Source organism: Saxophila tyrrhenica (assembly GCF_035928015.1).
Source record: "Saxophila tyrrhenica strain CCFEE 5935 chromosome Unknown scaffold_6, whole genome shotgun sequence".
Taxonomy (NCBI): domain Eukaryota; kingdom Fungi; phylum Ascomycota; class Dothideomycetes; order Mycosphaerellales; family Extremaceae; genus Saxophila; species Saxophila tyrrhenica.
This window is the reverse complement of record NW_027041738.1, coordinates 1,251,286-1,267,792: the sequence shown is the minus strand read 5'-3', so window position 1 is coordinate 1,267,792 and position 16,507 is coordinate 1,251,286. Positions and strand designations below refer to the sequence as shown.

General features: G+C 55.8%; 8 protein-coding genes across 8 annotated transcripts; 2 read left to right on the top strand and 6 right to left on the bottom strand.

The window, feature by feature from the left end:
- Positions 1 to 175: 175 nt before the first annotated feature.
- LTR77_004576 (uncharacterized protein) lies at positions 176 to 1,894 on the bottom strand (the record flags this gene model as incomplete). Its single annotated transcript, XM_064801830.1, has 3 exons — positions 176 to 1,003; positions 1,074 to 1,606; positions 1,660 to 1,894. 3 exons carry the CDS (start codon positions 1,892 to 1,894, stop codon positions 176 to 178), a joined length of 1,596 nt encoding a protein of 531 aa, XP_064660460.1.
- A 968-nt stretch (positions 1,895 to 2,862) lies between these two features.
- Positions 2,863 to 3,967, top strand: LTR77_004575 (uncharacterized protein; the record flags this gene model as incomplete). Its single annotated transcript, XM_064801829.1, has 2 exons — positions 2,863 to 3,094; positions 3,156 to 3,967. 2 exons carry the CDS (start codon positions 2,863 to 2,865, stop codon positions 3,965 to 3,967), a joined length of 1,044 nt encoding a protein of 347 aa, XP_064660459.1.
- A 306-nt stretch (positions 3,968 to 4,273) lies between these two features.
- On the bottom strand, positions 4,274 to 5,398 carry LTR77_004574 (uncharacterized protein; the record flags this gene model as incomplete). The annotated part of the gene is made up of 1 exon (XM_064801828.1): positions 4,274 to 5,398. One exon carries the CDS (start codon positions 5,396 to 5,398, stop codon positions 4,274 to 4,276), a length of 1,125 nt encoding a protein of 374 aa, XP_064660458.1.
- Positions 5,399 to 6,254: 856 nt separating this feature from the next.
- On the bottom strand, positions 6,255 to 7,335 carry LTR77_004573 (uncharacterized protein; the record flags this gene model as incomplete). The annotated part of the gene is made up of 2 exons (XM_064801827.1): positions 6,255 to 6,933; positions 7,019 to 7,335. The coding sequence occupies 2 exons, from the start codon at positions 7,333 to 7,335 to the stop codon at positions 6,255 to 6,257; spliced, it is 996 nt and encodes a 331-aa protein (XP_064660457.1).
- A 676-nt stretch (positions 7,336 to 8,011) lies between these two features.
- On the bottom strand, positions 8,012 to 10,275 carry LTR77_004572 (uncharacterized protein; the record flags this gene model as incomplete). Its single annotated transcript, XM_064801826.1, has 2 exons — positions 8,012 to 10,095; positions 10,200 to 10,275. The coding sequence occupies 2 exons, from the start codon at positions 10,273 to 10,275 to the stop codon at positions 8,012 to 8,014; spliced, it is 2,160 nt and encodes a 719-aa protein (XP_064660456.1).
- Positions 10,276 to 10,553: 278 nt separating this feature from the next.
- On the top strand, positions 10,554 to 11,052 carry DAD2 (DASH complex subunit dad2; the record flags this gene model as incomplete). The annotated part of the gene is made up of 2 exons (XM_064801825.1): positions 10,554 to 10,842; positions 10,901 to 11,052. The coding sequence occupies 2 exons, from the start codon at positions 10,554 to 10,556 to the stop codon at positions 11,050 to 11,052; spliced, it is 441 nt and encodes a 146-aa protein (XP_064660455.1).
- Positions 11,053 to 11,665: 613 nt separating this feature from the next.
- LTR77_004570 (uncharacterized protein) lies at positions 11,666 to 12,836 on the bottom strand (the record flags this gene model as incomplete). Its single annotated transcript, XM_064801824.1, has 7 exons — positions 11,666 to 11,694; positions 11,754 to 11,832; positions 11,893 to 12,031; positions 12,118 to 12,383; positions 12,438 to 12,481; positions 12,535 to 12,692; positions 12,787 to 12,836. The coding sequence occupies 7 exons, from the start codon at positions 12,834 to 12,836 to the stop codon at positions 11,666 to 11,668; spliced, it is 765 nt and encodes a 254-aa protein (XP_064660454.1).
- Positions 12,837 to 13,183: 347 nt separating this feature from the next.
- On the bottom strand, positions 13,184 to 16,309 carry LTR77_004569 (uncharacterized protein; the record flags this gene model as incomplete). The annotated part of the gene is made up of 2 exons (XM_064801823.1): positions 13,184 to 14,744; positions 14,796 to 16,309. 2 exons carry the CDS (start codon positions 16,307 to 16,309, stop codon positions 13,184 to 13,186), a joined length of 3,075 nt encoding a protein of 1,024 aa, XP_064660453.1.
- Between the last annotated feature and the right edge of the window lie 198 nt (positions 16,310 to 16,507).

Sequence of the window (16,507 nt, the reverse complement as noted above, 5' to 3'; positions counted from 1 at the left end):
TGGTAAAGGTCGAGCCAGCCGCTTACGCCATTGTACGACAACAACTCCCAGAGGATTGGATAATTTGGTGCTGTGCTACAGGATGCAAGGATATCTCGATTTACTACACATTTCTACACAGTTAGAGAAATACGATGTATAACAAGAAGCAGCCTCCTCGCCCCGAAACGAGCGTTCAGTCGGAATGTCGATGTATCAGCCAGCTAGATCCAGCAGAGACGAGCCATAAGAGCAGATTAACAAAGATGAGCCAGACAGTATGCGCCAAGGTAGGCTGATTCCGTTCATCGGGCAGATCCAGGGCAGCCGAGCAGATGAAGAGCACCAACCACAAAGCTCTGGTAGACGAAGTCAGCAAGTTACCCACCAGTACCGCACAGGGATGATGGCTAGCAAGAGCCTGCACGTACGCGAGAAATAGCTCGAGCATCCACTGCCGTCTCTTCGCGTTTCTCGTCCATACATCGTGGAATTCGTACAAGCAGTAGAGACCACACCCCAGCGCCGTGAGCATGGACGGAATGGCCACTACTTCAGCAAAGCCGAATCTGATGTTCACGCCATCCTCAACCTCAATGGCATGGCCGTAGATGCCCGCAACCGTCAGCCCTAGGACGAACTGCAGCAGCCGTAAAACGCAGTAGGCGATGTTGAAAGGCCAGGGTCCCCATTCATCGAGGTCGCTTGAACTGAAGTGCGGTCGACTATAACTCGGCCGACTGCAGCTCGGCCTAGAATACGCCGGTACTGACTCGCTTCTCTCGCCTCTATCACGTCCCGCCGTATAAGCAGGCGGTGGCTCGCGAGGATACGCTGGCGGAGGGAAAGAGAACGGAGGTAGGTCGTGCCGTACCGGCTGCGGCGTCCGCTTCGTCTCGTTCAGCACGTTGTAGTCCAGTGGAAGATATTTTCGTAGGGCGAGATCGGTGGCACTGCTGCGGATTCTGTTGTAGAGGTCGTGGGTGCTGTAGATGGGTGGGAAGCGGCCTCGCGTACACGCTTTCTGTAGATATCTTGTAAGTCTGGCGGTGAAAAGTTGACAAAGTGAAAATTGACATAGTGTTCAGACGTACCGCTTCGAGGAGGAAGTGTGTAAACGACACCGCGAAAGCGATCCACCTCTTCGTCCGCACAGGACCTCTCAGATGACGACCGCCGCGAAACTCGATCGTGCCTATCCCGCCAGTCGCAGCCGGCTTGAAATTCCAGACTACTTTGCGATCGGTCTGCATCAGCTGTATGAGTTCGCTCCTACTGCAGTCTTTCGCAGCAGCCAGAAGAGCGCTTCCGCTGTAATCGTGAGAGCAGAGGTCCCGAAGCCGAGTCGAGCTGGCGGTATTTTTGAGACAATAGCTGTTATCTCTTCGAGCGACAGGAAGCATCTCCGCGAGATATTCCTCATATCTCGCAACGCCGACTGCGATGTTCCGTGGCTGCTCATCAGTCCAGATTCTGGCGGTTCCCGGTGAGATATGCACATGACTTCCGCACTCGGTGGCCTTCTCTGGCATGCGGAATACCTCCAGCTGCGCCTTCCAGAGTCCATCGATCTCAGCCTCCCAGTCTTTGCTCGTGAACAGGATGGGAGAGACGGCTCCCAATGCGACTACAGAGCGTTGACCTGTCAGTAAGACTCGCATAGGAACGCAAAACACCTACTGGCAGAACCAGTGTGACTGATAGACCCATCTTTCGTGATCCACCATCCTCTGGTGTATTCTTCGGTGCGCTTGCGGTAGCTTGAACTCAGGTCATCGGCTCGAGCATTGATTCCTCGCAACCTGAGAGCGCTCGCGAACTGTACGTAGTACGTCTGCGGTCGAGAAAGCGATCCGGCCTGTTTTGGCTTCGCGATCATCTCGATCTCGATTCCGAAGGAGTAGTGGTCCTCCATGTTGCATATTGTCGGTCGTACGAGGGACGAGAGAACAAGCAGACGAAAGGAAGATCGAACGAGAGACGCAGACAAGGTTGTGGGTAACCACTATCCATAAGGCTTACCTGAAGGCAGAGATGCATAATGCATTGCTCGAATGCTGCCCGGGCTCTTACCGTCTTGGACGAGCCAGGTAGCGAAGTACGTATCCCTCAGTACAGGTCGAGGTGGTTTGGCAGTTGTGCTCAATGACAGGAGTCGCGCGAGGGCAATGAGTGAGTCGCAGTGTCAGCGTTGAAGAACCGCTAGGGTGCATCGCCCTGTTCAGAGGGCACTCCAGTGCATACGGCGGCCTCATCGTACGAGGATCGACAGCGGTCGAGTAACTCTCATCACTGATCACGGCCACATCCATCAATCGGCTGCCTCTCTTCTTACTTAGCCACGGTTCTCAACAACAGCTGGGTTCAGCATTCCACATCCACTCCTGGAGGCGTCTTTCATGGCCAATGAGACTGCCAGCCTTGTACATCTCGGGAGGACAGCGAAGTAGTATGCATACGGCCATATCGAGTCTAGACTGAGCGCTTCCCGTAGGTTCTTCTTGACAGGCAAGGCTGTCGAAGGCGCAAGGCTGAGCGTCGTCGTCCTTTTGTCCGCAGTGCCTGGATTGTGACGCTTCGAGAGACTCATCTTCCTCAGCATCCTCGGAGCTGCATCTTTAGCGCTGTGAGTAAGACGCGCACTGGGGTCCTGCATCGTGGCTAGAGGTGAGGTGAGTTCAAAGTCGACGAGGTGTGGTCGTGGAGAAGGCTGCGCACGGCCCACAAGGCTGTCGACTTCTTGTCAACCACTGTCCCCTTCAACTAACCACTGCGCAGTGCCCAATTGGAGTTAGACATAGAGCTCATCAGCAGCTCCATGTCTTTCACCGTCGATGCATCTAACATGCCCACTAGACCCAACTCCAGGATTGGCCGCGATCCATGCCCGTGCTCGAGGCCGTCGCGGCCGTAGCTAACATCGTCGCCACCTTTCAGTCGGCCGCTGGCCTGTACAATGGATGGAAAGCCCGAAAAGAAGTGGCCGAGAGAGCGAACAGGCCAGTTCCTGAAGACTTCAAGACGCAGACTTCACTAGTCCGTGGCCGGCAGCAGGTTCAGGAGGAGTATGATCGTGCATATGCTCGGCTGGGAGCGAGGTTTGCTCAAGGTGATGGTAAAGCCAGCTCTTCCAGAATGCTGTCTCTTAGGGAGGGTGTGCTCACACTGTGCCGCAGACGAAGGACGCATGCAACTCCAAGGCGAACTAATAATGCTCCAACAAACCGTCATCGCCTTCCTCCAATCCGGCCTTGCCTCCCCCCAAGGCCGCCTAAACATCTCCCAGCTCCTCGCGCACTCCGAAGGCCGACGAGCCGGCACGGTTACAGCCCTCACCAACCAGTACCAGCGCATGACAACCGCTGCACCGATCCGGTCGCTTAAATCCGCAGAGACACCACGCGCGAACTACTTCGCTTTCGCCAGTAACCTGCACCTCGAGCAAATGGCCGCCCGCTGCTCGAGTAGCATGTTCAGAGGCAAAGCCACGTTACGAGGGTGGAGATGGCAGGTCAACGAACGCGGGTTCGCGAATATCGTCCCCTCCCCTTCAGATCACGTGGAAGGGCTGGTTTTCACTGTCCGGTACGAAGACCAACTGACACTTCATCGGTACGAGGGCATCTCGAAGGGCTACTACGAATGCCGTACCCTGCCCGTCAAGCTGACGGAGTGCGTTGAGGGGCTCTCGAAGACGTCCTTCATTGCGAGACAGCTCAGCGCCGGACACGCACCCCCTGGTGCGACTAGAGCGGTTGATGTGGACGCGCTGGTGTATGTGAGCTCGACGTATGTTACTGATGGTCGGATTAGGGCAGAGTATGCCGAGAGAATGAAGCTCGGGATAGCTGATGGCGTGGCGTTGGGGATGTCGCCAGAGTACACGCGGAGGTATTTGGAGCCTCATGTTACTCCTAGCAAGCCCGGTGGTCGACTGGGCGGGTTGTTTGGCAGGCGGCGGCGAAGGGGTCGTCTGGCCAGCAGTTGACTGGCAGATGTCATATCAAACGAATGGTCGCTGTTTGTGAAGCAGTGGGGATCTTAAATTGGACAGGAGGCTGGTATTACACATTGTCTCTGATGAGGTTTCTATCTACTAAGCTATACAAATGATGATATTGACGTTGTGTATATGTCGTTACCTCTCCTCCACCCTTCAATCCCGAGCACTTCCATCCAAACCAGTATCAACCACTTTTGAACTCCCAATATGCAAGCCCCGAGTCATCACGCTGAACGCAAGATCAGAAAACCACAACCCCATCCCCCCTCAAGTAATCTCTCAAGCAGAGGCTTAAAAGTTACTAGCAGTATTAATCCTCCCATTCGGATTCTGATACCTCTCCAGCCCGTTCCCGCTCTCGCTCGCCCCACTGTTCGACAGCACGCCCATGCTCTCCCGCTTCTGCCCGGCCACACTATCCGTCTGGCTCCCGTCGTAATATTCCTCTTGCCCCTCCGCAGCCGCCTTCTTCTTGCCCCACAGCCGCCACGCGACGAACGCGAGACCGCCGATGAGGATGGCGCCGCCGATCCCGCCTACGACACCGCCGATGATCTTCTTCGCGTTCGTGGATAGGTTGTCGCCGCTCCCACCGCCGTTGGCGAGGCCGGGCGCGATGGTCGCGGTGGCGTAGCCGGTGGTGCTCTGGAAGATCACGTTGCTGGTGATGGTGGAGCTGCGGACGACGCCGTTGGCGTTGGTCCAGATGGAGGTGAAGGTGGAGTGGCGCGTCTCCTGCGCGACGAGGGGCTGGCGGACGGTGGTTTTGTGGTCGAGGGTGGAGGGGTTGATGGTTTTGGTGCCGACTTTGACGATGCTGTCGCCGTTGCTGTTGGTGGAGGTGCGGGCGGTGGTAGCTTGGGCGGTGTTACGCGTGGTGGTGGCGGCGGCGATGGTGTTGGTAGAGATGCGGGAGGTTACGGTTGAGCCGTCTTCGTTGGTTGTGGTGACGGCGATGGTTGTGGGAATGGTCGTGCTCGAGGGCGCGTCTTGGGTATTTTGGGTATTTTGGGTGTTTTGAGTGTTTTGAGTGTTTTGGGTGTTTTGAGTTTGTTGGGTTGTGGTGCCGTCGTTGTTGTCGGTGTTGTTGTCGTTGTCGGTGGTGTTGTTGTCGGTGTTGTTGTTGTCGTTGTCGTTGTTGTTACTGTCGGACGTTGTGCTAGGCCCGGGTGCAACGACGGTGTCGCTGGTGGTTGGATCAGGGTCGGGTGTGTTGCTGGTAGTCGGGTCGGGGTCGTCGGCGGTGGTGGATGGTGTTGGGTCATCGGCAATGGTGCTCGAAGGCGTGGGATCAGGTGTCGGATCCGTTGTGCTGGATACAACGCCGCCCGTGCCGGCGACCTGTCTCTTCGGCATGACGCCCTCTGGTATCTCTTCTGCGCGGATGGTTGCAAAGCCAAAGATGAAGGCGAACATGATGGCAGTGAGCCTCGAGTCTCGGCGCACCATTTGTCGACGACGACCTGGAGCTCCCCTAAGCGGCGGATGGCGTGGTGATCGTTGGGAAATGGATGTTCTCGATTGATTGGCCGGGGGCGCTAATTAGCGAAGGAGGAAATGAGGTGGTGTGAATGTGTGTGCTGGAAGAATAGCAAAGAAGAGCAAGACTAACGAAGGATGATGGAGATAAGAGCTCCAGTGAGGGATGTACAGAGAAGATGCAAGTGAGGTGTGCTGTGCAGAGGCAGAGGAGAGAAACGTGACCGAGAAACGGGTGGGAGAGAGTTCAACGTCGGAGGCGGAAGCGCAGCCAAGGCCAGGGAAGGCGTGGCCTGGAGGCTAAATTAAGTTCATCCCGACGCTCCACTTGCTGCATCGAGACGCGTGCATGACGACGCCCGTATTGCTATCTTCACGACATCGACTGCTATACCACAACACACCACGTATATGTTGTGCATCCGCGAGAACATCGCTTGCAGGAGCACCTACAGCCATCCCATCGACAGGACCGGTGATACCGTCGCCGCTGTGCTCGTGGCAAGACGTCCGACGTCAAGTGAAACACCGTTTCCATTCGAGCGTCTAACGGTCTGGGCCCGTCGGTCGACTGCAAACTCAAACTATTCTCTCTCCGATCCAAAGCGACGGGCCTTCGATCGCGTCAAAAGGTGATCTCAAGATAATCCCTGGGAATACGAAAGCAACTCCAAATCGTCCACCACCTACTCTGAGCCGGCCGAGGAGATTGCCCTATAATACCGCCCAGATATGACCATCTCCTCGAAACGCGCAAGAAGCTCCAGTTGCCAGTACTGCTTTTATTACCCATCTACTTCGGACTCCTCACCCCATCCACCTCACTCGCATACCACCCCCCATCCAGCTCCGCCCGATAGGTATCCGCCGCGACCTCATGCCTGACGGTGTCATTCGGCGCCTCCGCAATCACCGCCGGCTGCTGAGCATAATGCGGCATCCCTTCCAACCCTTCGTCCGGACTCCCTTCATCCATCCCGCCCGCTTGTTCATATCCTGCCCCCTTCTCTATGCTGGGTTCCCTGCGACTCACCTTCCAGTTCTTGCGCACTAACCACCAGATGCCTGCTATGAGCGCGAGACCGCCGACGGTGGCTCCTACGCCTACTCCTGCTGCTGCGCCTGTCGCCAGGCCGGAATCGCTGCTCGAGCTGTCGCCTGACCCGGTAGATGTACCGCCTGCTGTTCCGCTTGTCGCTGGGGCGCCTCCGAAGCCTTTGCCCGTGGACGACGGGATTAGAGAGGGGAAGCTCGTGCTTGCCGTCGAGGCCGGGAACGTGACGCCCATACTCGAAAGTGCCAGAACAGGTGCCGAAGCGGGCTGGAACAGACTAAGATCCTTCTCCTCCCACATCACCGATACTGGGTTTGCGAAAGCTGTCGCGCCGTCGCCCGTCTCGGAGAAGGTAAGCTTGCCGCCGGAGGTGATGACTTGCGTGCAGCTGAACTTGTCGCCCCAGGTGTGCATTCCCCTACATCACCAAGATAAGTCAGCACTGCTCCATCATTTGCTCCATTCCATTCTGCCTTCTTCGCGGATCAAGGTAGTATACTCACTCCGGACAACAAACCACGCCCGTCCTCACCACCCCCAAATCCCCCGTCATCACACTCGTCGCCACATACTCCCAACTCGCCGGACACACACCGGGACTATACCATCCGCTCCCCTCATACTGCAGACTCGAATACCGCGGCGGGTAGCACGTGTACTGGTGCACGCCGCTGTCGAGCTGGTACGCGATCTGGTTGTTGGCCCAGCGGGTGCTGGACCAGGCGGACGGGGCGGTGCAGTCGGGGGGGAAAGTGAGGGGGGTGGTGAGGGAGGGCGTGGAGGCGGGGATGGCGGTTGGGGTAGCGGTGGTGGAAGACATTGTTCGTGGTTTGGATACGGTCGGTGGGGATTGAGTGGATGGGGTCAGGGCCGGTTGGAGGAGGGCATTGAGAGGGTATAATAGAAACGTAGAGTAGGGATGAGAGAGGTGTGTAGAATGGGAGAAATCGTTCCTGCCTGAAAGAATGCCAACCGTCTAACGGCTTTCCCGAGTTCATCAATGCATTACCCGTTCAGCTCATCATGCTGTATCGCGCAACCCACCGTCCAGTCAGTCCAGACAACGGACTGGCAAATTTACTACTACCATGCCAGGCACATCCACGCACCGGCGTTCGCCAAACCGTCCCTTGAATTCAGCGCCATTGCTATTGCACCCAATCAAGCGGGTGGTAATCTTGTAGCCTAGGATTCCGTCTGCTGCGGTCTCGAGATCGTCGGCCGGAAAAAGGTGTTGCTCGAAAAGCTGGCAGGGATCCATGTGGTAGGAGTGGGGGCCAGGGAGCATCATAGCGAGGACCGCTTTGGGAAGCACAGGATCAAGAGTGTGTTCGGTGAGAAGTCCGTACGAGAAACATTCTACCTACAAGCCGTGCTCTGAAATATAGACATCGAGGAGTCCTGGGGACCTTGAGTTATGACAGTAGGGGTATACAAAACCCATTGACGCTAATACAACCAGTCTATCCTACCGTCCATCAACGAAACGCTAAACGCTACACCATCATACTCCTCCTCCTCCTCATCCTCGCCCCAGCCGCCGCGTCCAGCGTCTCCGTCCCGGTCTCTCCTTCACAGTTATTACCATTAACAGCCGCCTCTGCCCTACTCCTCGCCCTACTACTCCCCGTCGCGGGAAAATCGTTCTTCGGCACAGAACTATGTCTCCTACCCCCCGTCGCCCGCGCTCGCGAAGCCGGCTTAACCTCCCTAGCAGCGCTCTCGGCCTTCTCGGGAGAGTTGGGGGATGAACTATCTTTGAATTCGTAGAGGTCGAGTTCCTCTAGCTTCTTTACCGCTTCTTCGACGGATGGCGGCTGGATGTCCGTGGCGAAGGGTTGTTGTGAGGATTGCCGGCGTTTGCGGCTGCCGGCCATGAGGGCGGAGATGGTTGCTGAGGTTGCTGAGCGAGGCTGGTCTGGGTCAGAGGTCACGTTCGTGAGAACGGCGGGTTCTGGAGCTGAGTGTGCGCGGTTGAGGTCTAGTGGTGGTGAGTGCTGGATTGGGTTGTCGTCGAGGGTGTCGCTCTTCTGATGGAGAGGGCTCAATGGCGCTGAGGCGGACGGTAGGTCCTTCCATGCGTTCTCCTGGTTGTTCTCATCTTCGTCAACAGGCTCCTGTTTGATCTCCACCATGCGAGATGCGGACATCGGAGCTTTTCGATCGGACGCGTTCATAGCACGCCGCGGATCTTGAAGCCCAGTGAGTGCATCTACCATCTTCTTGTCTGGTCGCCGCATTTTCGAGATGAGACTGGGCTCTGCATAGTTGACAGCCGAGCGTGCACGTCGCGATGGTCGCACCTCGCCGCCGTCGGTCGTGACGCTGAGGGTGGTGAGGTCGGAAGGGGGTGGAGTATCGCCTCGACCTTGAGGTTTGGCTGATGGCTCGGAAGGTGTAGGCGAGAAGAGGTCGAGTGCCGCTGGAGTTTTTGGGTTCGGCTCTTCTGCGAGCGCTGGTGGCGGTGGTGGCAGGATCTCTACAGTCTCAGCGATGGAGTCTCTAGGTGGCGAGGGCAGTGGAATGGACGAAGCTCGCCGTCTCCTACCAGGCGCGGCATCCTTCCCAGCTTTGGGCTTGAACGAAACTTCCTTCTCTGGGCCATCCTTTTCGGGCTTATCTGCTCTACTGGCAGGCTTCCGAGGAGACATGTTGACGCTCTTGTCACCAAGAACCCTCCTCGTGGGCTTTGGCGATGCCTGCGCGACCTCCTCCACCTGCTCGGCGGAAGCCGGCTTCTGCATGGTCGGACGAGCGTCCTCCGAAAGCGTCTTCCTGCTGAAAGTGAAGTCGCCCTTGCTCGGTGGTTTGATCGGCTTGTCGTTTTCACGATCGGCAAGTTTCCTCTTCGCGCCAGTCCGCAGGATAGTCGAAGCAGGCTGACCCTCCTCCGACTTGACAGGCGACTGAGGCAATAAAGAGTGTCTCTTTATCTCCAGCCTCGACGACCCGTCCTTCCGCTTTCGTCTTGTCTCCAAGTTCACTGTCAAGTTCGCAGGTAGAACATCCTTTTCACATGGCACTGCCGGCTGCTCCGGCGACGTCTTGTTTCCAAGTGGAGAAGCATTCTTAACGGGATCTTCATAGTCGAAGCGTGCGACAGGTGGTGGCCCTAGATCTGGCGACTCGTTGCTGCTGTGGTCCGACAGCCTTATCGCCTGGATCTCGTCCGTGCCGAGCGTTCTCCGCGGGTACGATTTGTCCTCTGTGATCGTGGGCATTTGCGTCTCCCGCATGAGCTCAGACAGTGGCTGTCGTTCCCTCCAATTGCCTTCGACCGGCCTTTTCCTCCTCAGCGCGTCCGGGAGCTCCACCTCTTGCGCCTCGTCTATGCCATCCACAATGCAAGCCAACTCCGCCATCTTTGCCCTCATCTCGTCCTTCAAGGTCTGAGCCGCATTCTGTGAAGCTCGTGTCTGCGCCGTGTAGACTTCATTCTGCAGATGAAGCACCTGGTTCCGAAGATCGAGATTGTCTGACAGTAATCGGGACACTTCCAACTCGAGGTTCCGAATGCGCAAGGACTGGCTCGAGTTGTTCTTCGCAAGTTCGCGGTTCTGCCGGATAAAGCGTCTCTTCACTTCGTCAAAGTCAGCAGGTGGGTTTTGGCGGACGACTTTTGATTTCGTGCGCATCTCTCATGTGTGCATGAGACAGTGGAGGGGTGCATCGAGGCAGACTCACAAGCATCAACACTCTCTCCAGGCGCCGTTGCGGAGGTGGAGGCAGGCGCGGCGGGCGGTTCGTTGAGTCGGGCCATTCATGCCTTTGATGTTGCGATAGCGATGCGCTGGTGATGTGCCGTATTGCTGCTGCCGCCCTTCCAAGGGTGTTTAGAGCGATGGATAATGTGGTGTTGATGATCGGTCGCTGCTGCCGCCAAGAATAAACATTTGTGGCTCGGGGAGCAACGACGACCTGCCGAGATAAAGTTTTGGGAAGGTGCGCCGACGCGTCTGAGCGCGCCGCGGGGTGGGGTGAGAGCACATGTGACATTTCAAGAAGTGATGAAGATGTGAAAGATATCAGCATCGAACAATGTCGTACCGCACAACAACCCTCCCCTCTCACATCCGGCCTTCCTCGGGCCTAGCGACCAGCAACCAGTCATCCAGCAGCACGCAGTCCTCCGCCCTCCAAGCGCGCATCAATGAGAAGAAAGCCGAGCTCGAATCGCTGAAACAACTACGAGACTTGAGCGCCGGACTGGCAGGGCAGATGCAACAACTAGAGGAGAAGCTGGCGACATTGAGCAATGGAACGGAAGCAGTAGCAGAGGTATTGAGCAATTGGAATGGCGTATTGAGGGCGGTGTATATGGCCAGTGGTATGCTCCAATGGATCTTCGAGACGGTACATGTGCAGTTTGCTAACTTCTACGAAAGCCAAAATGCCAAAGCTGAAAGACGAAGGAGCAGAAGGGGAGGAGCAAGAAGCAAAGCCTGAGCTGCCGCAGACGCTGGTACGGATACCAGTCCATCAAGCAGAGGCAGCGCAGAGGGAGGCGGAAGCTGCAGCGGAGGCGGCTGGCGAATGAAACCGAGCTGTAAAGATAGATAAGATGCATGAAATTGGCTAAAGCTACGAGGACGGAACGTGGACGATGGGAGGGAATGCCAGTCCTTGGACGGCTCCATCGCTGCTACTATGAATGCCGCGAACGGCTTCGGGGAGCTCAGCGACGTGGCGAGAGAGCTGTTGAGGGTCGTCAGCCCGTTCAGAGCAGCTTCATCGACTACGCCGTACCTGGGAACGAGAATGGGATGGAAGTTCGAGGCAGCATTGAGGCAGCATTGAGGCAGGCGATTGAGAGAGGGAGAGGTCAGAGGTGGAAGCCCAGTCGAAGGCCGTTGCCTGGCTTCGGATCATTCGTAATATGCTATCTAGGATGAGCCCAGGAGGTTCTCAGGTCTTTACCTGCAAGGTTAGTGTATTCACAGCGTTTTTCAAAATCAAAAGATCATACAGCTACTCTGTACCACACTTGTCGCCTCAAAGCACGTTGCAACGAGAAGTCATATCCAAGAACGTTGAGATTGAGAGAGAAAAGGGCAAAAGAGAAGACCTCAGGGGATGAAGCGAAACCCTTGAAGGATTTGCTACCGTGTAGAGTCGAAGGAGGGCAGCTTCTTCTCGCATTGTCTGGCCATCTACATATTGCCGACATTGAGTCCCGAGTCTGGACGCCATAGGTCAGCTTTCCGCAACATGGAACACCTCGCGAGGAGCCATACTCACCGACAGTGATCGCCTGACCGGTCATCGACGTGTTCTGCGCCAGCTCAATGTACATATCGGCGCAATCACTCACGATCGTCTGCCATCGCTCTGGTCAGCTGACCATCAAGACGATCGAAAGCGGAATGATAGGACTCACCTCCTGCTTCAGCGCACTGGCCTCCTTGAGAGTGTTAATCCTGTCTTCACCATACTCATTGCCCCAGTCCGTCAACAGGAGTCCGGGCAACACGGCGTTGATCCTCAACTTCTTCCCTTGCGTCTTGGCCACACACTTCCTTCATCACACGAGGGAGAACTCGTCAGCGAACACACCAAACAACACCGCATGCCGCCACCCTGCTCCGAGGGGGGAAGAACTCACATCATATGCACCTGCGCCGCCTTCGTAACGCAATACGGCATACTGCTCCCGCCCAAACTCTGCGCCGCAATACTCGACGTAATAATCACCACCCCACCCTCCGCATTCTGGTTAAAAGTCGGCATAGCAGCTTGCACGTACGTCTTCGGCCCCAAGACGTTGGTCTTCCAGCATTTCGTCCATTCGTCGTCGGACATGGAGGACAGGTCGGCGAAGTCCGAGAACCGCGTCCAGCCGGCGTTTGCTATGAGGATGTCGAGGCCGCCCTGGAGGGTGTGAGGTTAGTGGAGGGGGAGGAGGGGAAGGGGGAGGGGACGGACGAAGGCGGAGATGGTGTCGGCGACGCATTTTTTGCAGTCGTCCACTGTGGTCCATTGTCAGCATTTGATCGCGAGGAGAATGGGTTGGGAAGCTTACTGTTCCCGCCATCGCCCTTCAAAACGACAGTCTTGACGCTGTGTTTCGACTCGATTTCTTTCGCAAGTTCCTTCGCGGGTGCTTCATTGTTGGCGTAGTTGATGGCGACATTACAGCCTCTCGCAGCGAACTTGCGGCAGACTTCTGCTCCAAGGCCTCTGTTGAAAGTAGAAATCAGCATTCATAGTAAATGCTTCCGACGTCCGCCATCTCAAAGTCTGGTGGGCCGGTCAATGGATCAATTGGACGAACCTAGAACCGCCGGTAACCAAGACGTTGCGTGCTGCTAAGCTGTACGGCATTTTTGACTCTCGTAGACTCAATAATTTGATCATTGATACTTGCTACAAAAGTACTTCCAACACTCCGTGAAGTTCTGGTCTGACTAGAACTATCTGACGGACGACCCCGCCTGAGAGGCCGAATCTATGGAGTTAAAGCTCTCCCAACCTCACTTGCTCCATCTTACCCCATCGACTGCCGAGGGGACCTATGCCCGAGGGCAGCTTTTGTTCAGCGCTTATCGCAGCACAGACAGCGTGGCCAGGTCAAAGGAACCCTTTCCGTCGTATTCATGCTGTGCTCAGTCATCCTCCGCTCTTCAAATCCACGGATATTGAAGGGGTTGTCCCATAGCTTCCAACTGCTCCTAGGTGAAGTTGAAATCATCTCCCAAACTCATGTCCAGCCCGGCAAAGATATCCTCTTCGGCATTCTGGCCATCCATATCCATGTCATTGCTGTCATCCATACCCATCATCTGCTGCGTGTTCTGGTTCATGTCCATTCCCATATCGCCGAAGAGGTTCTGCGCATCATTCGGTAACGTGCCGCTGCCGGATGTCAAGTCCACAATGTCCTGTCCTGAGCCATTGTTGTTCGCATTCATAGCTTGGTCCAACGCGGCGCTCATGTCTGCGTTGTTGAAGCCTTCACCAGCGGTTTGCTCGAGAGTAACTGAGCCATCTGCGCCGGCATTGGCTCCGGGTGCCGCAAGACTGCCGTCCGTGAGGCCAAGTTCAGCCATCACTTGATCTGTCTGTCCTTGATCGGCGACAGGCAGCGCCATCATTTGGGGCATTTGAGACACGGCGAGCTGAGCTTCGACTCTTCGGTTGAGGCCGACTAGAGATTCGGCTTCCGACGCGGAGGCGTGCAACAATTTATGTGTATCCACTGCCTTCACGCGCAGAGACTCGCGAACGGAATGGGTCCTGTGACTGCTCTGCGACGCAAGAGGAGCGCAGATCATGGCGGAGCAGATGTCGAGCGCAAGAGGGCCGCGGCTCTGACTCGTTTGGTTCTTCAGCTCGGAAACGAGAGCGTCACGGACCCGACTGACTCCGAGTAGACTGCATCCGTATGCAAACAGGCGGTGGGTGTACTTTGGTGGTGGAGATGGGCCGGTCTCAGTCACCCACGCCACTAGATCTCGGATGGTAGTACCAATGCGGGTTTCAAGACCGCCATTGGCAGACGAAGCCCAGTCCTCCATCTCGGCCTTGTTCGCTGCTGTGGTTTGCCTTTGGTTGAGATGCGGCTTCAGGACATTCATCAACTGTCCCGTCTGCTTCGTGTCCGGCAGGCGTTGGCTCAGGATCTGCAAAGACTTATACAGCCGGTTCGCAACGATGCCTAGAATCGCCTTGTGCATGGCTTTTGTTTCTTGCGAGCTGCTGGAGGGATTGAGCAGCTTGTCTAGGATCTGCAACAGCACGTCGGCGTCCTGGTGGCCGTCTTCCCACGCATGATTTATCAGCCAGCTCAGGCCTCCAACCAGCGATGGGAGTAAGAATGGTTCCACGAGCAGCTCCAAGCCTCCATTGAACGTCTTCGCGTCCAACAACCCTGACTTGCGAGCCATGACAGTCTGGTGAAAAAGCGTAGGCACGAGTTGGTAGAAAGCTTGTGGAGGACAGTTGCGCATAACCTCGTCACTGATTCCTCCTGTCTCGCCAGCCTCGTCTGTGGCGTACAAACCTTCGATCCACTTCCCCAGCTGTTTGTTCTGTTCTTCGCTGATTTCGGTTGGATTTCTGCTGATGGCCATGTTCTGGAGCAGATTGGCCACGAAACTTTGACTGTCCGGAAGACCGAGATCAGAGCGATCGAGGCCATAGCGGTTCACTGCCACCAGCACAACCAAAAGTACGGATGCGAACTCCTCGTAAGCAGGTGTGAACTCAGTTTGGTCTTGGTCGTGAATCCAGCTGTTTAACTGGTTGCACAATGGCAACAACAGGTTCGCCGGCTGAACATACTGCAAGATGATGTCCAGGCACGCCGGCTTCTTGATCAGCATATTGCAGAGGGTTTTGAGAGATATCGAGTCTCTGCCCATGCATAAAGCAGAGACAGTGTCGACAATGCATCCAGAGATGGCTCCGGCATTCCCGAGCATTCCATCAAGCTCGTCAATGAGATGCTCGAGGCGGCCAATGTTATTGCTGCACTGCCCCAGCAAGCCTTCCTTGGTATACTTGGTAACTCGTGGCAGTGACATGGCCGGCTCCTGTAAGATGGAAGCAACTGTACCCTCCGTTGTGAGGCCGTGCAAAGCGCAGGCCTGCAGAAACTCCAGCCTTGTGATCTTAAGCTGCTCCCGCATCTCTGTTGCGCCTGCGCTGATTGGTGGTAAGACATCCATCGTGATGGTCATGAAAGCCATCGATATGCATGCTTCTACCGTCATTGCTGACCCCAGATACATAGGCGCGATCACGAGCAGATGCGGCAACTTGTTGCAAATGAAAGAGCGGATATTGTGGACGTGCTGATTCGGCTCCTTCCGCAGTAAAGCGTTGGTGAGCACATCGAAAGCAGCAACAATCAGGTCAACAGCCATCGCCTGGAAGTTCGCGGGATAGCGAGCTTGCAGATATGTCAACATGCCGAGATCATCCGTAAGCGGTCGTGCGCAAAGGCATGCGCTGAGCCAGACAAACAAGCCCGCTCTGGATTTTTGCACTGGCAAATCGGTAATGGAGTTCAAGACCTGTTGATCGCTGAAGATTGGCCTTCCTTTTGAGTCGGTCTTGATGAACGGGGACGTCTGAGTCAGTGCTTGCAGGCGGCCTGCCAGTCCAGATCGCATCCAGAGGAGAACGTGAGTGTCGAACTTCTGCATCTCTTCCACTATGGCCTCTCTGCGCTTTGGCCACCAAGATTGCTTTGCAATTGACGCAAATTCTGCTCTCGTGAAGACCGCAATGGCCAGAGATGCCACTGCTTCGTAAGTACCAAAGGCAAAGGCATCCACGGTATGGAGCGCTCCCTTCTCCAACTGCATACGCATCTCGTAGTCTGACACTCGCTGCAGCCAGATAACGAGGGCATACACCAGTCCGTGAGCTTCAAGTTCGGAGAACTTGACACTCTCAGTGAGGTATACATGCGTGAGCACATTGAACATTCTCTCCTCGCAGTCCGGAAGGCCATTACGGGGTCTGGTGTCTGCTTCCACTGGTTTCTTCGCCCAGTGGGAGGTTCTGAGCAGTTCGAGGAATATCGAAGTTGGCGACACGGCCTTCGCGCATAGCAATGCTTCAGCATAGGGAAATATTAGGCAGTCGTCCATGCCAATGATGTCTCGAGACCTGAAGCTCAAGAGGATTTTGGCGACTTCCGCTGGCGGTGTGGGATATCGTGAGACCAGCTGCTCGATGTACTTGCTGAATCGCTCGCCGCTCAACCGGCGGCGAAGAGCCTCCTTGATTGCGAGCTTCCATTTCTGCGCGGAGACGTTGGTCGGTAAGGATGTGTCGAGATATGACATGGTGGAGGATGATGTGTGATTAAGTCAAGGAAGATGTTGGGCCAGCCAAATAAATTATAGTACTTTTGAAGAGTATCGAAGTTCGCAAGAGCCAGTGGTAGATCCAGAGAAGGTACTCCAGTGAGTTGGTGAATATGGATAAGCAGTCGCAATGAATGCAAGGCGGTTCTAGGTTCCCTATTTCATGGTCGCGGCAGG